Genomic DNA, 22,410 nt, shown 5'->3' with positions numbered 1-22,410 from the left:
TTAAAACCACTGGAAATACTATAATAATTGGCATTATTATATGAGTGCTACCTAAACTGTAGGCATTTATTAATTATATGCTTTTCTGACTTTTACTTTAAAAATAAATATGTATGTATGTATGTATGTATGGCTGTGTTGGGTCTTCGTTGCTGCACGCGGGCTTTCTCTAGTTGCAGTGAGTGGGGGCTACTCTTCATTGCAGTGCGTGGGATTCTCATTACGTTGGCTTCTCTGGTTGCGGAGCACGGGCTCTAGGCGCGTGGGCGTCAGTAGTTGCAGTGCGTGGGCTCAGTACTTGTGGCACACCGGCTTAGTTGCTCTGCAGCATGTGGGATCTTCCCGGACCAGGGCTTGAACCCGTGTCCCCTGCATTGGCAGGCGGATTCTTAACCACTGCGCCACCAGGGAAGTCTCTTTTACTTTTTGTGGAAGATTGTGGTACCCTATTTTTAGTTTTAGTATCTGTTGCTTCTCAAAATCATGTGTTCAAGAGTTGATGACCTAAGTAAATCTGGCTGATGCATAAGGACTGATGTGAGTGGCTATTAAAGCTGTTCAGAAAATTCCAGATATAGTTTTATGTGAGGAGCCTTAATAGCAGAGTTATAGAGATTCATAATCGTATGCTTATTTTCTATTCTTTTCTCTTGCTTTTATGTTTGCTGAAGGAAGGAAGAGCAGTTATTTTCAGTTTCACTTCCAGAGACAGATAGAAATCCTTGTCCATTATACTTTATCATAATCAGTTTCTTGGAAAGGTTTATTGTACATGAAAATTACCAAGAATCCACAAATATGAAGGTCATATTGTCATTACGCCAACTAGGAATGTGATGATGTGATGTGACACTCGGATTACTACAAGATATCAATGTCTCTATCTCTCTCTCTCTCTCTCTCTCCTCCCTCTCTTGGACATGTGCCTTTGGTGAAGTCTTTTTTTCTCCACAGTCTTGGGCTGTCTCCTCTGAGTGAAGAACTAAGCCTTTGAGTGGAGAGGCAGTTCAGACTAGTTAGTGATCAATGGCAGAAAGTGATAGAGGCAGAAATAGACCTCAAAGAAGATATGTACATAACTCCTGTTGCTTTGCTTCTCAGTGTCAAGGGCAGGTTGGAGTGAGTGGGCAGGAATCTGAAACAGCTGGGGGAAGAGTTGAGGCTAATTTTTAATTAGATGCTTTAAACATCTCTGTAAGAGAGAAAAGGTTGTAGTTAATGCCCACTATCGACAAAGAATTGTGATTTCATATTTGGAAGGTATAAGAATTATAAACCACCAGAAAGAACTGATGATTTATTTAAGGGTTGACATCAGAATTCAAAAAGATGAACTATTTATTGAATTTTCACCTCTTTGGCAAGTCTGGTGCTGGAAAACCCTAAATTGCCATGACATACCATGCGAATGTTAGGTGCCCAGCAGTTAAAGCGTTCTTGTTTCATCTACACAACTGTGTAACCGTCAACATTTTTTTCTGCTATAGGGTGGAGTGTGCGGCTGTGAGAAGGGCTATACAGAGATCATGAGATCCAATGGTTTCCTGGATTACTGCATGAAAGTACCTGGCTCAGAGGACAAAAAAGCTGATGTGAAAAATCTTGCCGGGAAAAACAGACCTGTGAATTCAAAAATACATGATATTTTTAAAGGATGGTCTCTTCAACCCCTTGATCCAGGTACATATCGGTTATGAATCAGAAATGTAAATTCTCTCATGGGGGATTGGGGTTCAGATTGTGACCACGGCTCATGATGGAGGGAAGAAGGAAAAGAGGAGAGAAGGAAAAAACCAACATGGTCTAGTTCAAGGTTTCTCAAATTTGAGTGTTGTGTGGTGTAAAATGTTCTCATGGGGTGGTTGAAGATAAGTCTGTCAATCCCAGTTTAAGAGACACTGACTTAAGGAACCAAAATATTAATCTTTTTTTTTTTTTTTTTTTTGTGGTATGCGGGCCTCTCACTGTTGGGGCCCCTCCCGCTGCGGAGCACAGGCTCCGGACGCGCAGGCTCAGCGGCCATGGCTCACGGGCCCAGCCACTCCACGGCATGTGGGATCTTCCCAGACCGGGGCACGAACCCGTGTCCCCTGCATCGGCAGGTGGACTCTCAACCACTGTGCCACCAGGGAAGCCCCAAAATATTAATCTTTAAAAATATTTGAATTGTAAATTATCTCTGCCAAAGACTTTATTTTTATAACTGTGAATTTGTGTATATAATTGAAATTAAAAGCAAAAATTGGAATAGATTCTCAGGAACATGCAGGTAGGTACCTAGGGGAATGTCCAGGGACCCTATCTGGTTTGAGAAACACCAGTGAAATAGTAAAGGGCATCAATTTCAGAGGCCAACAGACCTTAACTGGCATCATAGCTCAGAAGGTACGGATTTTGTGACTGACTGTAGTGTCTTCACCTCTCCGGAACAGTTTCCTCATCTACGAATCAGTCTAGGGGCACCTGCCCTGCACGACTGTCATGACTATTAGCACATTGTCAGGCCTGCAGGACTGAAAAATTAGTGAGTATTAAGGACAAGAATGAACATTTTTTAGATGCCTTCTGTGTACCCTGTGGTTCCATGCTGGTTGTGGTGCATGACTCATTATGTTCTTGCACAGAATGAGATGCCATTATCCCCATTTTAGTGATTAGGATGCTGAAATTGGCAAACTAACTTGACCAAGGACACACCACCAGTAAGTGACAGGAAGGTTTGAAAGGCAGGCCAATAAGGTCTTTACAAAGCACTGGTCTCTACTTCGCACTCTGTGAAGTGGGCAGAAAATGAAAGTAAAATTCTCTGTGCCTACTGTACGTACCTCTTCTAGAAAATAAAATGCTGTGAATGACTGAGGGAAGGGAGCATTGAGAGGGAAGAGACACAGAAAGCTCAGCCAATGTATACCTTGGAAACTTTCCTCCCAGACCCTAGGCGTTGGCCATACCAAAGTGCCTCGATGACACGCTTAAATGAAGCAAAACCAGAGCCCAGGCACAAAGGACCCTACATCTAGAGGAAGAAACAAGATGTACACTCCTTAACTAACTTTTAAGGATGGCCACAATATCTTACTCAAGCTTTGATTCCTGTGTATGTCGGGGCACATGCCACAGGTATTCAAAAATATCTTATTCATTTTGTGACGTTTAGGGACATTTAGCTAATTTATAGCAATAGACTTAAATTTGAGGGAAGCATGATATGAAATGTAGCTAGTAGGTTCACCCACTGCTTGTAGACCCTATTTCAGGAAGAGAATTAGGGTGAAGTTCCAGGGAAATGAGTGTCCAGATCCACACTTGAGGTCCTTAACCTTAGGAGGTCTCACTAAAGCATCAATAGCACATATGTGAGTATACGTGTATGTGCATGTGTGTGTGTGTATATATATACGGATACACACACAAAGACACATATACACATATGTATATTCACATATACACTATTGTATACATATGTATGTATGTGTGCAAGTATATATGTAAAACATATATTTAGTCTGGGGAGAGTTAATAACTTTCATGAGGTTCTCATGATGAGATTGTAAACTTGAGCAGCCTCTCAGGAGGGCAATTGGGCAAAAATCTATCATACATTTCGGCCTAAAATTTTCCTCCTAGGAATTCATCATACAAATATACACACACGTATACTAAGAGAAGTATGTAAATGATATTCATTATATGACTGCTTATTACATAGCAAGTGAGTGGAAATAACCTAAATGTCTGTAAGTAGAATAACAGAAAAACAAAAATAGATACAACTGTGCAATATGTCTCATAGAGGTATTCAAAAGAATGAGACAGACCTGTCTTTATGAACTAGCATGGAAATATTTCCAATATATATTGTGACGTAGAAAAGAAGTACCAAAGTGAGTGATACGCACCATTTGCGTCTTTTTTAAAAAGTGCAGGTATTTTGTGTTTGTACTCATTTGCTTGCATGTGCAGAGAAAACTGTAAGATGGTTCGCAAGCAAACTGGTTACAGTGGTAGTGGCTGTGTAGGGCGCTCAGAGAGGGTGGCAGGAAGACTGACTTTTTACTACATTATCTTTTTTTAATAGTTTGAACGTTGATCCTATCCATTATGCTGTTATAAAAAGCTATATTGATTCTTCTTAAGTAACATGGCTTAAAGGTCATGGACCACATACCTCTGTACTAGGGATTGAAAACACTGTATCCTCCAATACTTCAGCTCTATGAGGTTAAGGGGTAATAAGATGACAGATGCATTCTCACTCAGGAAAGACTTTTTTTTCTTATTGCAAATGTAAAAAATTCAGAATAGGGGATTTCATCATTAGTACAAAGAGACAAGAATCAAAGCTTTGTTAAAAGTTGTATGACCATAGAAATATATCATTACTACATTGAAACCTCATTCTAAAACCTGATTGAGGCTTGAAAGTGTCTTGTAAGCAAAAATTGTAATAGGTAGTCATAATACAATGGAAAGTAATTGTGATTTTCCTCCAAACACGTGTTGTTTACAATAGATTTTGATTGTTTTTCATCTCACGAAGGTTTTTTTTTTCTTGCATTTTAACATCTTTATTGGAGTATAATTGCTTTACAATGGCATGTTAGTTTCAGCTTCACAACAAAATGCAGTTATATATATACATATGTTCCCATATCTCTTCCCTCTTGCGTCTCCCTACCTCCCACCCTCCCTATTCCACCCCTCCAGGCGGTCACAAAGCACCGAGCTGATCTCCCTGTGCTATGCGGCTGCTTCCCACTAGCTATCTACCTTACGTTTGGTAGTGTATATATGTCCATGCTTCTCTCTCGCTTTGTCACAGTTTACCCTTCCCCCTCCCCATAGCCTCAAGTCCATTCTCTAGTAAGTCTGTGTCTTTATTCCTGTTTCACCCCTAGGTTTTTCATGACATTTTTTTTCTTAAATTCCATATATATGTGTTAGCATATGGTATTTGTCTCTCTCTTTCTGACTTACTTCACTCTGTATGACAGACTCTAGGTCTATCCACCTCATTACAAATAGCTCAATTTCGTTTCTTTTTATGGCTGAGTAATATTCCATTGTATATATGTGCCACATCTTCTTTATCCATTCATCTGATGATGGACATTTAGGTTGTTTCCATCTCTGGGCTATTGTAAATAGAGCTGCAGTGAACATTTTGGTATATGACTCTTTTTGAATTATGGTTTTCTCAGGGTATATGCCCAGTAGTGGGATTGCTGGGTCATATGGTATTTCTATTTGTAGTTTTTTAAGGAACCTCCATACTGTTCTCCATAGTGGCTGTACCAATTCACATTCCCACCAGCAGTGCAAGAGGGTTCCCTTTTCTCCACCCCCTCTCCAGCATTTATTGTTTCTAGATTTTTTGATGATGGCCATTCTGAGTGGTGTGAGATGATATCTCATTGTAGTTTTGATTTGCATTTCTCTAATGATTAGTGATGTTGAGCATTCTTTCATGTGTTTGTTGGCAGTCTGTATATATTCTTTGGAGAAATGTCTATTTAGGTCTTCTGCCCATTTTTGGATTGGGTTGTTTGTTTTTTTGTTATTAAGCTGCATGAGCTGCTTATAAATTTTGGAGATTAATCCTTTGTCAGTTGCTTCATTTGCAAATATTTTCTCCCATTCTGAGGGTTGTCGTTTGGTCGTGTTTATGGTTTCCTTTGCTGTGCAAAAGCTTTGAAGTTTCATTAGGTCCCATTTGTTTATTTTTGTTTTTATTTCCATTTCTCTGGGAGGTGGGTCAAAAAGGACCTTGCTGTGATTTATGTCTGAAGAGTGTTCTGCCTATGTTTTCTTCTAAGAGTTTGATAGTTTCTGGCCTTACATTTAGTTCTTTAATCCATTTTGAGCTTATTTTTGTGTATGGTGTTAGGGAGTGATCTAATCTCATACTTTTACATGTACCTGTCCAGTTTTCCCAGCACCACTTATTGAAGAGGCTGTCCTTTCTCCACTGTACATTCCTGCCTCCTTTATCAAAGATAAGGTGACCATATGTGCATGGGTTTATCTCTGGGCTTTCTATCCTGTTCCATTGATCTATATTTCTGTTTTTGTGCCAGTACCGTACTGTCTTGATTACTGTAGCTTTATAGTATAGTCTGAAGTCAGGAAGCCTGATTCCTCTAGCTCCGTTTTTTGTTCTCAAGATTGCTTTGGCTATTCGGGGTCTTTTTTTGTTCTCAAGATTGCTTTGGCTATTCGGGGTCTTTTGTGTTTCCATACAAATTGTGAAATTTTTTGTTCTAGTTCTGTGAAAAGTGCCAGTGGTAGTTTGATAGGGATTGCATTGAATCTGTAGATTGCTTTGGGTAGTAGAGTCATTTTCACAATGTTGATTCTTCCAATCCAAGAACATGGTATATCTCTCCATCTATTTGTATCATCTTTAATTTCTTTCATCAGTGTCTTATAATTTTCTGCATACAGGTCTTTTGTCTCCTTACGTAGGTTTATTCCTAGATATTTTATTCTTTTTGTTGCAATGGTAAATGGGAGTGTTTTTTTGATTTCACTTTCAGATTTTTCATCCTTAGTGTATAGGAATGCCAGAGATTTCTGTGCATTAATTTTGTATCCTGCTACTTTACCAAATTCATTGATTAGCACTAGTAGTTTTCTGGTAGCATCTTTAGGATTCTCTATGTATGTATCATGTCATCTGCAAACAGTGACAGCTTTACTTCTTCTTTTCTGATTTGGATTCTTTTTTTTCTTGTCTGATTGCTGTGGCTAAAACTTCCAAAACTATGTTGAATAAGAGTGGTGAGAGTGGGCAACCTTGTCTTGTTCCTGATCTTAGTGGAAATGCTTTCAGTTTTTCACCATTGAGGACGATATTGGCTGTGGGTTTGTCACATATGGCCTTTATTATGTTGAGGAAAGTTCCCTCTATGCCTACTTTCTGCAGGGTTTTTATCATAAATGGGTGTTGAATTTTGTCAAAAGCTTTCTCCATCTATTGAGATGATCATATGGTTTTTCTCCTTCAATTTGTTAATATGGTATATCACGTTGATTTGCATATATTGAAGAATCCTTGCATTCCTGGAATAAACGCCACTTGATCATGGTGTGTGATCCGTTTAATGTGCGGTTGGATTCTGTTTGCTAGTATTTTGTTGAGGATTTTTGCATCTATGTTCATCAGTGATATTGGCCTGTAGTTTTCTTTCTTTGTGACATCCTTGTCTGGTTTTGGTATCAGGGTGATGGTGGCCTCGTAGAATGAGTTGGGGAGTGTTCCTCCCTCTGCTATATTTTGGAAGACTTTGAGAAGGATAGGTGTTAGCTCTTCTCTAAATGTTTGATAGAATTCGCCTGTGAAGCCATCTGGTCCTGGGCTTTTGTTTGTTGGAAGATTTTTAATCACAGTTTCAATTTCAGTGCTTGTGATTGGTCTGTTCATGTTTTCTATTTCTTCCTGGTTCAGTATTGGCAGATTGTGCCTTTCTAAGAATTTGTCCATTTCTTCCAGGTTGTCCATTTTATTGGCATAGAGTTGCTTGTAGTAATCTCTCATGAGCTTTTGTATTTCTGCAGTGTCAGTTGTTACTTCTCCTTTTTCATGTCTAATTCTATTGATTTCAGTCTTCTCCCTTTTTTTCTTGATGAGTCTGGCTAATGGTTTATCAATTTTGTTTATCCTTTCAAAGAACCAGCTTTTAGTTTTATTGATCTTTGCTATCATTTCCTTCATTTCTTTTTCATTTATTTCTGATTTCTTCCCTTCTGCTAACTTTGAGGTTTTTTTGTTCTTCTTTCTCTAATTGCTTTAGGTGCAAGGTTAGGTTGTTTATTCGAGATGTTTCCTGTTTGTTAAGGTAGGATTGTATTGCTATAAACTTCCCTCTTAGAACTGCTTTTGCTGCATCCCATAGATTTTGAGTCGTGTCTCCATTGTCATTTGTTTCTACGTATTTCTTGATTTCCTCTTTGATTTCCTCAGTGATCACTTCGTTATTAAGTAGTGTATTGTTTAGCCTCCATGTGTTTGTATTTTTTACAGATCGTTTCCTGTAATTGATATCTAGTCTCATAGCTTTGTGGTCAGGAAAGATACTTGATACAATTTCAATTTTCTTAAATTTACCAAGGCTTGATTTGTGACTCAAGATATGATCTATCCTTGAGAATGTTCCATGAGCACTTGACAAAAATGTGTATTCTGTTGTTTTTGGATGGAATGTCCTATAAATATCAATTAAGTCCATCTTGTTTAATGTATCATTTAAAGCTTGTGTTTCCATATTTATTTTCATTTTGGATGATCTGTCCATGGGTGAAAGTGGGGTGTTAAAGTCCCCTACTATGAATGTGTTACTGTCGATTTCCCCTTTTATGGCTGTTAGTATTTGCCTTATGTATTGAGGTGCTCCTATGTTGGGTGCATAAATATTTACAATTGTTATATCTTCTTCTTGGATTGATTCCTTGATCATTATGTAGTGTCCTTCTTTGTCTCTTCTAATAGTCATTATTTTAAAGTCTATTTTGTCTGATATGAGAATTGCTACTCCAGCTTTCTTTTGGTTTCCATTTGCATGAAATACCTTTTTCCATCCCCTTACTTTCAGTCTGTATGTGTCTCTAGGTCTGAAGTGGGTCTCTTGTAGACAGCAAATATATGTGTCTTGTTTTTGTATCCATTCAGCCAGTCTGTGTCTTTTGGTGGGAGCATTTAGTCCATTTACATTTAAGGTAATTATCAATATGTATGTTCCCCTTTCCATTTTCTTAATTGTTTTGGGTTCGTTATTGTAGGTCTTTTCCTTCTTTTGTGTTTCTTGCCTAGAGAAGTTCCTTTAGCAGTTGTTGTAGAGCTGGTTTGGTGGTGCTGAACTCTCTCAGCTTTTGCTTGTCTGTAAAGGTTTTAATTTCTCCATCAAATCTGTATGAGATCCTTGCTGGGTAGAGTAATCTTGGTTGCAGGTTTTTCTCCTTCAACACTTTCAATATATCCTGCCACTCCCTTCTGGCTTGCAGAGTTTCTGCTGAAAGATCTGCTGTTAACCTTATGGGGATTCCCTCGTGTGTTATTTGTTGTGTTTCCCTTGCTGCTTTTAATATGCTTTCTATTTAATTTTTGACACTTTGATTAATATGTGCCTTGGCATATTTCTCCTTGGATTTATTCTGTATGGGACTCTCTGTGCTTCCTGGACTTGATTAACTATTTCCTTTCTCATATTAGGGAAGTTTTCAACTATAATCTCTTCAAATATTTTCTCAGTCCCTTTCTTTTTCTCTTCTTCTTCTGGAACCCCTATAATTCGAATGTTGGTGCGTTTAATGTTGTCCCAGAGGTCTCTGAGACTGTCCTCAGTTCTTTTCATTCTTTTTTCTTTATTCTGCTCTGCAGTAGTTATTGCCACTATTTTATCTTCCAGGTCACTTATCCGTTCTTTTGCCTCAGTTATTCTGCTACTGATCCCATCTAGAGTATTTTTCATTTCACATATTGTGTTGTTCATCGTTGTTTGTTTCATCTTTAGTTCTTCTAGGTCCTTGTTAACTGTTTCTTGCATTTTGTCTATTCTATTTCCAAGAATTTGGATCATCTTTACTATCATTATTCTGAATTCTTTTTCAGGTTGACTGCCTATTTCCTCTTCATTTGTTAGGTCTGGTGGGTTTTTATCTTGCTCCTTCATCTGCTGTGTGTTTTTCTGTCTTTTCATTTTGCTTATCTTACTGTGTTTGGGGTCTCCTTTTTGCAGGCTGAAGGTTCATAGTTCCTGTTGTTTTTGGTGTCTGCCCCCAGTGGCTAAGGTTGGTTCAGTGGGTTGTGTAGGCTTCCTGGTGGAGGGGCCTAGTGCCTGTGTTCTGGTGGATCAGGCTGGATCTTGTCTTTCTGGTGGGCAGGTCCACGTCTGGTGGTGTGTTTTTGGGTGTCTGTGGACTTGTTATGATTTTGGGCAGCCTCTCTGCTAATGGGTGGGGTTGTGTTCCTGTCTTGCTAGTTGTTTGGCATAGGATGTCCAGCACTGTAGCTTGCTGGTCGTTGAGTGAAGCTGGGTGCTGGCATTGAGATGGATATCTCTGGGAGATTTTTGCCGTTTCATATTATGTGGAGCCGGGAGCTCTCTTGTGGACCAGTGTCCTGAAGTTGGCTCTCCCACCTCAGAGGCACAGCACTAACTCCTGGCTGCAGCACCAAGACCCTTTCATCCACACGGCTCCTTAATTTGGGATGATTCATTTTCTATTCATGTATTCCACAGATGCAGGGTACATCAAGTTGATTGTGGAGCTTTAATCTACTGCTTCTGAGGCTGCTGCGAGAGATTTCCCTTTGTCTTCTTTGTTCTCACAGCTCCCAGGGGCTCAGCTTTGGATTTGGCCCCGCCTGTGCGTGTAGGTCACCGGAGGGCGTCTGTTCTTTGCTCAGACTGGACGGGGTTAAAGGAGCCGCTGATTTGGAGGCTTTGGCTCACTCAGGCCAGGGGGGCGTAGGGAGGGTCACGGAGTGCGGGGCAGGCCTGCAGCGGCAGAGGGCGGCGTGACGTTGCACCAGCCTGAGGCGTGCTGTGCGTTCTCCCGGGGGAGCTGTCCCTGGATCCTGGGACTCTGCAGTGGCGGACTGCACAGGTTCCCCGGAAGGGGGGTGTGGATAGTGACCTGTGCTCGCACACAGGCTTCTTGGTGGCAGCAGCAGTGGCCTTAGCATCTCATGTCTGTCTCTGGGGTCCGCACTTTTAGCCTTGGCTCGCGCCGTCTCTGGAGCTCTTTTAAGCAGCGTTCTTAATCCCCTCTCCTCGCGCACCAGGAAATAAAGAGGGAAGAAAAAGTCTCTTGCCTCTTCGGCAGGTCCAGACTTTCCCCAGACTCCCTCCCGGCTAGCCGCAGTGCACTAACGCCCTGCAGGCTGTGTTCTCGCCGCCAACCCCAGTCCTCTCCCAGAGATCCGACTGAAGCCGGAGCCTCAGCTCCCAGCCCCGCCCGCCCTGGCAGGTGAGCAGACAAGCCTCTCAGCTGGTGAGTGCCGGTCGGCCCTGATCCACTGCGCTGGAATCTCTCCGCTTTGCCCTCCGCACTCCTGTTGCTGTGCTCTCCTCCGCGGCTCCAAAGCTCCCCCACTCCGCTACCCGCAGTCTCGGCACGCGAAGGGGCTTCCTAGTGTGTGGACACTTTTCCTCCTTCACAGCTCCCTCCCGCTGGTGCAGGACCTGTCCCTATCCTTTTGTCTCTGTTTATTTTTTTCTTTTTCCCTAACCAGGTACGTGGGGGGTTTCTTGCCTTTTGGGAGGTCGGAGGTCTTCTGCCAGCATTCAGTTGGTGTTCTGTAGGAGTTGTTCCACGTGTAGATGTATTTCTGGTGTATCTGTGGGGAGGAAGGTGATCTCCGCGTCTTACTCTTCCGCCATCTTCCCAGAAGTCGAAAGTCTTTAGCATAAGAGTTTGATATGTTCTTTGGACCCACAGTAATTACATTCATGTAGTATAATGAACCTTTTGTGTGTATATCTTTCAGAAAGGAACATAGTTCCTTTGAGATGCTAAGGCACTGCTACTATCAGTGCAATTCTAAGTTTAGTTAACTGTGCGCTCATGTAAAACAGAGCAAAAACCATGAGATTTCCAGAAACAACTCAAATTTCTACACACACGCACACCATACATACAGTCAGGGTATACCTCACACAGTAAAAATCACAAAATAGATCAGACTGTTTGGTTCTATTTTTTTAACTCCAGCAGATAACAAGTCCAAAATAATATATACTTGTACACATATGTATATGTTTTGTAGTACTTTTGTATTAGAAGTATATACAAATGAAAATAAATTCAAAATATCCTGCCAGTTGTTAGATTTTATGAAGTACTGATTTCTGGTCTTTGTTTGGCATTGTGAAAAAATGATAGACTATCTTACATTTTATATTTTCACCTTTTTTTTTGACATTTGATAGCTGTCACATGTGGGTGTTTCCACCTATGCTTCTGACTTACGCAAATCTCAGAATTCAGCTGAGAAATAAATAATACACTAATTTAGATAAGAAATAAAGCTTTTGTTGATAAGTTTGTTATTTTCTATTTTAAACAGATGGCCGAGTGAAAATCTGGGTTTATGGCGTTTCAGGTGGTGGTTTTCTTATCGTGATTTTCCTCGTATTTACTTCCTACTTTGTTTGGTAAGTACTAACTAGTAAAAAGTTAATATTCCATATTTTCATGGGTGGCATGTTATACTAAAAGAAAACTTAAGATCATTGGCCATTATAACAGGACCCTTGAACTCACAAATAATCATCAACAGTAGAATTGGTGAATAGTTGAAATGGGAAATCATTATCTTTATTGTCCTTGTTTGAAATAACATTCTTTTATTTGGTTTTCAAATACTATCAGAAGGTATAAGGGGCGAGTCATTAGTCAGGGCTTTCCCATTTTAGAATTTTGATTTAGATCAGTACTTTTTAGCTTTGATTCTTTTTTTCTTTTAAATTTTGCTTATTGAAGTATAGTTGACTTACAGTGTTGTGTTAATTTTGCTGTACAGAAGCAATTCAGTTACACATACATATATTCTTTTTTATATTCTTTTCCATTATGGTTTATCACAGGATATTGAATATAGTTCTCTGTGCTATACAGTAGGACCTTGTTGGTTATCCATTTTGTATATAAAAGCTCACATCTGCTCACCCCAACCTCCCACTCCATCCCTCCCCCAACCCCCTCCCCCTTGGCAACCACAAGGCTGTTCTATATGTCCATGAGTCTGTTTCTGTTTCATAGATAGGTTAATTTGCATCATATTTTAGATTCCACATATAAGAGATAGCATATGGTATTTGTCTTTCTCTTTCTGACTTCACTTAGTATGATAATCTCTAGGTCCATCTATGTTGCTGCAAATGGCATTATTTCATTCTCTTTTGTGACTGAGTAGTATTCCACTGTATATATGTACCACAACTTCTTTATCCCTTCCTCTGTCGATGGACATTTAGGTTGTTTCCCTGCCTTGGCTACTATGAATAGTGCTGCTGTGAACATAGGGGTGCATGTATCTTTTTGAATTAGAATTTGTCTGGATATATGCCCAGGAGTGGGATTGCTGTTTTATATGGTAATTCTATTTTTAGTTTTCTGAGAAAGAGTTTCCCATACTGTTTTCCATAGTGGCTGCACCAACTTACATTCCCACCAACAGTGTAATTTTCCCCACACTCTCTCCAACATTTGTTATTTGTAGAGTTTTTAATGATGGCAATCCTGACTGGTGTGAGGTAGTACCTCATTGTAGTTTCAATTTGCATTTCTCTAATAATTAGCAATGTTGAGCATCTTTTCATGTGCGCTATTGGCCATCTGTACATTAGAGAAATGTCTATTTAGGTCTTCTGCCCATTTTTTGATTGGGTTGTTTTCTTGTTGTTGAGCTGTATGAGCTATTTGTATATTTTGGAAATTAAGCCCTTGTTGGTTGCATCATTTGCAAATATTTTCTCCTCTTCCATAGGTTGTCTTTTCCTTTTGTTTATGGTTTCCTTTGCTGTGCAAAAGCTTGTAAGTTCGATTAGATCCCATGTGTTTATTTTTGTTTTTATTTCTATTGCATTGGGAGGCTGTCCTAAGAAAACATTGGTACGATTTATGTCAGAGAATGTTTTGCCTATGCTCTCTTCTAGTAGTTTTATGGTGTCATGTCTTAAGTCTTTTTTGTGTATGGTGAGAGAGCATGTTCTAACTAACTTCATTGATTTATATGCAGCTGTCCAACTTTCCCAATGCCACTTGCTGAAGAGACTGTCTTTTTGCTATTGTATGTTCTTGCCTCCTTTGTTGAAGATTATTTCTGGGCTCTCTATTCTGTTCCATTGATCCATATGTCTGTTTTTGTGCCAATACCATGCTGTTTTGATTACTGTGCCTTTTTAGTATTGTCTGAAGTCTGGGAGGGTTATGCCTCCTGCTTTGTTCCTTTTCTTCAGGATTACTTTGGCAATTCTCGGTCTTCTATGGTTGCATATGAATTTTAGGATTATTCTAGTTCTGTGAAAAATGTCATGGGTAATTTGATAGGGATCACATTAAATCTGTGTATTGCTTTAGGCAGTATGGCCATTTTAACAATATTAATTCTTCCCACCCAAGAGCATGGGATATCTTTCCATTTCTTTGAATCATCTTCACTTTCCTTTATTAATGTTTTATAGTTCTCAGCATATAAGTCTTTCACCTTCTTGATCAGGTTTATTCCTAAGTATTTTATTTTGGAGGTGCGATTTTAAAAGGTATTGTATCTTTACATTCCCTTTTTGATATTTCTAGCCCCAGGGAATCTGATTTAAGCCTCCGAACAACCTGACCACATGCAGGAATAATTAAAAGCGCCCCAGGTATTTCTAATATCCAGGCAAGGCTGAGAACCATCACTCTAGATAATTCTAGTTCTTAAATTTTCTTCTCAAACTGACCAATTTTGACCAGTTATGTTAAATTGACCAGTTGGTTCAAACAACCTAGTAGTAAATTTTGAATAGTAGAGCCAGCTGTTTATCTACATTGACCAGCCATGAGAGAAAATTTAACTGTCCATTCCAGGAACCCCAATTTGTAAGTGACTAGTTCCTAAAAATATGTTATTCTCAGAAAATGATGATTAGTTATTGTATAGAATATATTTTATTTGATGAGCTGGTCTTGAAACCAGACAGAAGTAAATACATTTGAATGTTTTCAAGTGTGTTGAGAATATTTTATTAGCTTCCTAAGAAGAATTTTCAAAGGATTTTAATTTTCATGAGATCAAAGTATTCCTTTTTTTCTCTAAATCAAGATATTTATATTCATCATCTGTCTCAAACTATTTCCTTGAGAATTTTCACCCAAGTTTTAATTGCAACTCAAATCCACTCTTTGTATTTCTAGCTTGTACTTCCAAGGTTACACAGGTTTTTAAATCTTTGCTCTTGGTCAGTGAAGGTTAGTGAAGAAAATTAAGTGACTTTCATTTTTTTCTGCCACCTATAGTGATTGAAATTGAATTTCTAGAAGTTGGCTTTCTATCCAACTAACATTTCCACAGTGTTGTAGTAAAAAGGAACACCTTCAGTTAGTCGTTTACGCTAAAATCAAATGATTTGACCAATTATGTTTGAATTGCTAAGTTTTGTGAGTATTGTCTAGGTCCTGTCTTAATGGACAAATGTGAAGTGGAAAGGCCTATATGAGGTTGAATATGAGGTTCAGAGTGATAGGAAGCATTCACCACTAAAAAAGATTAGAAGAAGGAAAAGGTCTTAAATTGCAACAAAGAACATAAGGGGTTGACAGAAGAGACACTGCTCTCAAAGCAATGGCCCAATACAGTGTAAGCTAATCGGCTAGTCTATTAGTCTGTGAAAGCTTGGATGTGTTCTACTTCATAGCCACATCCCCAATTCCAGATTCTATGGTTCCTTCTTCCCTAGAATATCTAAAAGATTAAAAATTAAAATTTAATAAGTCGTAAATTTCACCCTTTTACATTTCTCCATCTCCTTTAACTTAAAATTGTGTTACCCTTAATCCATTCCTTCAACAATAAATATTTATTGCGGCCCTTTCTGTATAACTCTAGGTGCTAGGGATTAATTAGGTGCCTCACTGAATTCTGATGACAAACAGAATATTCTGGAAAATTTTTATTATAAAAGATCAATGGAATTGCCCCTTACTTTTTTGTGCCCAAATTATATAAATATTTATGTACAGTATTTCTCATACCTATTTTTTTCATCCTCAATGCCCAGCCTTAATAATCCCCTGTTGGAAGTAGCACAGTTACTTCCATATTTGGATTCTTTACAAATGCTGCCTTCAGCAGTCTGTAGCCAGATTAATCTTCCTAAAACTTAGCCAAGTGATCAGCCCCTTTCCTCCTCAGACAGACACCCATTGACAGCAAAATGAAAGTCATGTTCTGGCTGCCTTACCAGTCAATTAAAGTCTTCCACTATTTGAGCCCAAACAACAATTTCAACTTCATTTTCTACTGTTTCCTTATACCCTGGTGTGTTGATAGGCCTATTTATTTATTTAGCTGTGCCGGCTCTTAGTTGTGGCATGTGGGATTTTTTTAGTTATTGCACGTAGGATCAAGCTCCCTGACCAGGGATCACACCCGGGCTGCCAGGAAAAAAAAAATCTAATATTCATACATCAAACAAAGTGCTTTGCATAGATTGCCTTATTCAGTCTTCATAATAATCCAATGAGGCGTTGCTAGTATCACCTTCCTTTTAAAGGGGGAGTAAGTAATCCTCAGAAAAGTTGAATAACTTACATAAGGACATCAGCCTGGTGAAATCAGCTCCACGTTTGTCTTAACCCCCAAATGTACACTCTTTCCACTGGACTTGCAGTCTCTGTAGTTTCTTTCCCTTGAGTAATCCTAAAAACTCTTTAGACTCGAGGTAGTGTCTACACCTTTCACATTTTTTAGGGGCTCTTCATTTCCCAAGTAAGCTACAGACCTGGGTACAGACCTATTGATATCAAAACATTTACCGTGATATATAGGAGCTGCCTAAAGAATCCAAATAGGTATTTTCACACCATCTATTTCTATTAAATAGCTTGCAGAAGAGTTAGTTAGAGGATGACAGTTTTGGAGATTTTATATTTTCTCCCCCAACATAAAAAGCTTGGGACAAGAGAGCTGCTCTAGTAAATATGCCAGGTGTTAGGTGTACACTTTAGATGAAGGCAATTTATGATAAAAACTTGGACATGTTTGGAGAAAAACAGTCTTCTCAAGGACTGCTTCGTTCAGATATGACCGTTTGCACGTCTGCCATTAGCATTTGGAGTTTTTGAAATAATATTACTGATGCCCAGCTCCCCTGGCAATAAAGACTCATGAGGTAATTTAGTGGAGACGACCACTGGGTGAGCTTGTAGGTAATCTAGACATAGTGTCTGGAAATCACTCAGAGAACTGCAGCTATTCTACCTTGCTCAGCACAACGCAGGAAAGGGGCTCTCAAATTTGAAAGTTTGAAGGTGGTGTCGCCACTTCCGGGGCTCGGCCCTCCTGAGTAGCTGCCTGTTAATGTCTTCTGGTCTGGGGATGGGTCCTTGTGGCTTGACTTCAAGAGCGCTGAGAAGTGCCAGCACTTGCCTGCCCGTTTACAATGAGCTCACGTTTCTGGCTTAATGGGTTGATCCTTTGCTAAAACGCAAATGGTCATGGAAGAGGTGACTTTAAAACGTGTCCATCAATGATCTCTTACAGCCGGGGCTGCATACTGGTTTTCTCCCTTGGGCCAACTCTGAAAGTGATGGTGGCTGTCAAGAAGAGTTATGAGGCTATTCCTGGGCTCAGCAGTAAACAATAATATGATGGATAGGAGACATCCACCGCGGGTACAGGATGCCTAGGGGTGGCGGCGGTCCATGGGCCAGGCATTGGTGGCTTCTGATTTAGTAGGAGTGAGGTGGTCACACCTTCCCCGATACCAGAGTTGAGGAGAGAAAGTGACTTACAAAATGGCTCCTAAATGAGTTGCCTAATAAAGGAAAGGGAGCAGGGACTTCGAAGGACAAGTCTCCTATTTGCTTCCTGTGCAGAGGGCAGCCTCCCACTCAGCTCTTCCTCTTAGGGCTCTTTTTAACCAGCCAGGAAGCTTTGTAAAGCCACAGCTCCCCAGCAAAATCACCGCCTTATTCAGTGCTTGCTAACTTTTCAACTCTCTAAAAGTTCTCGGATCTCACACATTCATAGACGTGACTTTAGTATCTGTCTATTGAGAGCTTACACAGTATGAAAAGATGCATATGAAATGAAGCCTTCATCACAACCATCCCAACACACACCAGGAGCCACAAAAATCCAAGACCTAGATACTGGGAGCCCCCTTTCTCTTTTTTTTTTTTCCTAGAGGTGAACACAGTGTTCATAATAATTCCATACCTGGAAGCTGCTATAAAAATCTGTCTCATATTTCAGCAGAATTTTCCAGGCACAGTCCTAGAGGCTGGCCAACTTTATTATTGTCTCTTTTTATGGAATTCTTCGTTTACAATGTTGTATTAGTTTCAAGTGTACAGCAAAGTGATTCAGTTGTACACTCACACACACATCAGTTCTTTTTCAGATTCTTTCTTTTCCATTATAGGCTATTACAAGATGCCGAGGAGAGTTACCTGTGCTATGTAGTAGGTCCTGGTTGTTTACCTAGTTCATATAGAGTAGTGTGTATATATTAATCCCAAACTCCTAATTTATCTCTCATCCCCCCATCCACTTTGGTAACCAAATATTATTGTCTCTGTAAAGATCCAGCCATCTCTATCCCTCCTCCCCACGCCCCAGGACTCAGCTCTCCCATTTCTCTGTCAAACAGCCCTTAGCAAATGCCAAATAGAACAAAATAATGCCATTTGCAGCAAACGGATGGACCTAGAGATTGTCTGATTTACTTCGCTCAGTATGACAGAGGAAGGCAAATATCATATGATATTGCTCATAGGTGGAATCTAAAAAATGGTACAAATGAACTTATTTACAAAACAGAAATAGAGTCACAAATGTAGAAAACAAGCTTATGGCTACCAGGGGGGAAAGAGAGGGGGATAAATTGGGAGATTGGGATTGGCATATACACACTACTATATATAAAATAGATAACTGATCAGGAGCCTGGGCCTGGCAATATGACTAGAGACACTGGAATATACATATATTTAATATAGAAAAGTTGAATGTTATTCAGATAATTATGCAGTAACTGCTCTTGAGAAGTGGAACAGACCTGGGAAATGGGAAATCATAGGCCAAGGACGCCTCCACAGCAAATTTAAAGCATATTTCTTCCTCCCCTCTGCTGAGAGGCAGGTGTTTGCCTGCAGCCAGCACTCAGCAAGTCATACACTGAGCACCTGCTACACGCTGGGTGCCGGGTAGGGACACAGTAGGATCTCTGGTTCCTTGTAGTTGTAATTTACCTCTTTAGCATCTATAAATCGCTTCAAACATCAAAAAACAATTTCTCCTGAATGAGAACCTGAGTATTTTAACCTAGGAGATTCTCCCTACAACCATGTTATCAAACATCTTTTTCTTCTGTGGTAAAATTCACATATCAAACGATTCTCTAATTTAACCATTAAGTGAAAGATGCCAGACCCCAAAGGCCACACATATAGTATGATTCCATATGAAATATCGAGAATAGGCAAATTTACAGAGGCAGAAAGTTGATATGTGGTTGCCAGGGACAGAGTAAGAGAATGGAGAGACACTGCTTAATGGGACCAGTTTCCCTTTAGGGTGATGGTTATGCAACACTCTAACAGTGTTCGAAATGCCAGCCAGTTGTACACACTGAACTGTTTGTTTTTAATTTACATTCACTCGAAGTATAAAAATACATACAGACAAAAAAGTTTCCACCAAGTGCCTAATTAATGAATTAGATAGAGGGAGGATGCACTGAAGGGTTAAAGGCATTTGTCCTGTGTGTTTTAGATGCACTTAGATTCCAGGCTGTGCCACTCACTCCGTGACTTGAGGGAAGGTAAATAACTTCTCTAGTCCTTCACTGTCAAGTAGCAGTCATCCTAATGCCTCCCTCTCAGTGCTGTCCTGGGCTTTATTGAGATACCTTCTGTAAATCCTCAGCACAGGGCTTGACACTTGATGGTTCCCCTGCTGCTGAGGACAACCCGAAGAGAGCTGAGCTCTGAAGTCACAGCAAAGCCAAGGCACTGAGGAGGGAAGGGAAACAGAACCGTGGGAGGTGGGGCACTGCGTGGTAGAATTCAAACTATAAATACTCCTCAACTGAGATTCACGCACACTGAGAATCAAAGAGCGTAATGCAGCATGTTTCGCCCAGATCTGGGGCATCACTGTGTGATTTAGGAATGTAACTCAAGTTCAGCTTCTCTCTCTGTGAGAAGGAATGGCAGCCCCCCCTGATCTGGCAACGTGGTAGACCTCAAGGAGAACAGAGACCAGGGGAGAATAGCTTTGGCTGGTGCAGAACCAGTGAAATTTTCCTGACAGGCTCTGGTGACTCAGCAGCTAGATGTCAGGATTCAGGCCAGAGCAGAAGCATGTTTACTCGAAAACAAGAGCAGAGTAAGGCGTGGGAGTCTGGCTGTGCTAGCTACTTATGATGTTAAACATCTGTGCCGTGGAGGTCGTAGTAGTTCAGGAATTAGCAACAGATATTCGCATTACTGCATATAAACAAAGGAAAGTAGCCTTTACCAAATTCATTGTTTCCGCTAAACCATTTTGTTTCCGCTAAACCATTTTTAAGATTTGGAAAAAAAAAAAACAAACGCTTCTCCTGGTTTAAGGGTCAAAGTACACCAATATTCCAAAAAGGAACCCACCAGTCCAGAGAAATCAATCTTTTGTCTAACCACTTGAATTTCTGTACCTCACAATTGTGTCTGGCACGTGAAACAGAGCTCTGTGAACTTTCTTTATCTCAGGAATTCTTTTCCCTTTACAGCAAGAAGCCAAAACCACATCAAAGCACACTTCCCCAACAGAAGCCTCTGACCTTAGCCTACGACGGAGACTTAGACATGTAACCTGAAGAAGAAATCCAAATGTAGACATCAACTGCCTTAACTGCTTTCTCTTTTGTAGCTCTCAGAATTCTCAGTTTTTTGAGGAATCTCATGATGCGTTATACGAGGCAGGATACAAATATTGTGAAAGTAATATTGACTCAACTTCATTTGGACACGGAGTCAAGGATTATTTTGTCTGCCATTTTGCTTTCAAGTTGTTTGTGGGTGTGTTTAATTCTTTGATTTCCCCAAGGGACCTGAAAACCCTTCTCTTCCTGCTTGGAAATGGGAAGAAGAAAACATGATGGAATTCCCACAGACTCGAGTATAAACTTTATCCTTAGCAGCATGATGACAATCCAGAGGAAAGTCCAACCAAGGCATTTACTGTAAATGATGAGTCGCCTGACACTGCATTGTTATGCACTATGTTAGTGCAAATCCTTGTTCTTCCCATACTTCAACACTGAGTTTTCTAGAGCTTACATCAGTTCAAAGACTTTCAAATTGGATTGCTTATTTTCATGAACATAGAGAGAATGGGTTACCATTTCAGAAATTCTCTGAGTTTTTACCTTTTTTCATGAACATAGAGAGAATGGGTTACCATTTCAGAAATTCTCTGAGTTTTTACCTTTACAAATTGTATTTTGTTTTGTAGCCAGGGGGATGATGGTACTTCATGGGTTGCATCTATTGAAAACAAATGGAACGTGTGTAATTGCTGGACTAGATGAAAGCTAGGTGGTTTTGAATGAACTGTGTATTGAATGTTAGGGTGTACAAATGAAGTAATAGGTGGTTATATTGGAGAAAGAGGTAAATTAATTATTTCATCACTAAAACTGTGTATTTGAACAAAAACTTAGCCATGTAGATATAGCATTAACCACACACAGTTGTAATTCAGTTTAAGGATGAACAACGCTGCTTTTGTAATTTCAATTTTCTTATTGACTATTTATAAATTCTTTTTCTGAATTTAATTATCTGACCTCATTTAATATATATCGAACGCTGATCCTGTTTGTAGCAAGTCTTGCTTTTATAAGGTTTCAAAATCTAAAACAACACATGAAAAAGCTGAAACCATTTTATGAAGATCGATGTTTGTAATTGTAGATGTTGGAAAGTAAGACGGTGCCCTCTTGTGGTATTGACTTGTATTTATAGCCAATAAAGTGCTCACGAGACTGAAATGTTAACTGTTGCAGACTTCTTATTCCCTCCTGAACAGCCCATGCTTCGACGGAAACAGCTTTGCTAACAGATTCCCTGTGTCACTGTTTTAGAGGTTGACAGCTGAAATCACTGACAGAGAAAAAGGACTCTTACCCCACATTCTCAGCACTAATGGTTATGCTATGAAATGGAGCCAAGCATGATTACACAGAGTAGCTTTGAAGGAATATTTAAAGCTTAGCTAACATTAGAACAAACCGCTCTAATAATAATGCAAACACTGACATGTAAATAAACTGAGAGGCCCGAGAAAATGGAACTGTTTGTTAGAAATGTGATACGATGAGCAAGATAGAGGATGTTTTCATTTATACTAGGACTTTTGTTAACCATTTTAACACTAATTGATTTTCTTCAATGGCACCATGGTTTTAAAGGAAAAAAGTACATGAAAAGAGAATAGCTTATGTCAATACTGTGGTTGAGGAAACAGCTCCTAGAATTGTCCTTTCATTAGTTCACTTTAGCTAAAGTTTCAGTAGTCTTCATGGTAGTTCAAGAGACCCTGCTTCGGAGATCGAATCCTAGCTGTGCCCTTTACTGCCTGTATGAGCCTATGCAAGGATGACAAATTGTCTCTGCCTCAGTTGTTTGACTCACAAAGTGAGATAATGAAATCACTTT

The 22,410-nt window shown here is 39.7% G+C and overlaps 1 protein-coding gene across 1 annotated transcript in view; it reads left to right on the top strand.

The window, feature by feature from the left end:
* Positions 1–21,730, top strand: part of THSD7B (thrombospondin type 1 domain containing 7B) — a 752,940-nt gene extending 731,210 nt beyond the window's left edge. Inside the window, exons 25-27 of the mRNA XM_060015718.1 lie at positions 1,488–1,680; positions 12,068–12,155; positions 20,481–21,730. Of these exons, the coding sequence (XP_059871701.1) occupies positions 1,488–1,680; positions 12,068–12,155; positions 20,481–20,562 (363 nt within the window). The 3' untranslated portion in view covers positions 20,563–21,730. The remainder of the gene's footprint in view (positions 1–1,487; positions 1,681–12,067; positions 12,156–20,480) is intronic.
* The last annotated feature ends 680 nt before the right edge of the window (positions 21,731–22,410 follow it).

This window comes from Delphinus delphis, chromosome 7 (assembly GCF_949987515.2).
Source record: "Delphinus delphis chromosome 7, mDelDel1.2, whole genome shotgun sequence".
Lineage (NCBI taxonomy): Eukaryota > Metazoa > Chordata > Mammalia > Artiodactyla > Delphinidae > Delphinus > Delphinus delphis.
Note: the sequence above shows the minus strand (reverse complement) of the source record. Positions and strands in the feature narration are given on the sequence as shown.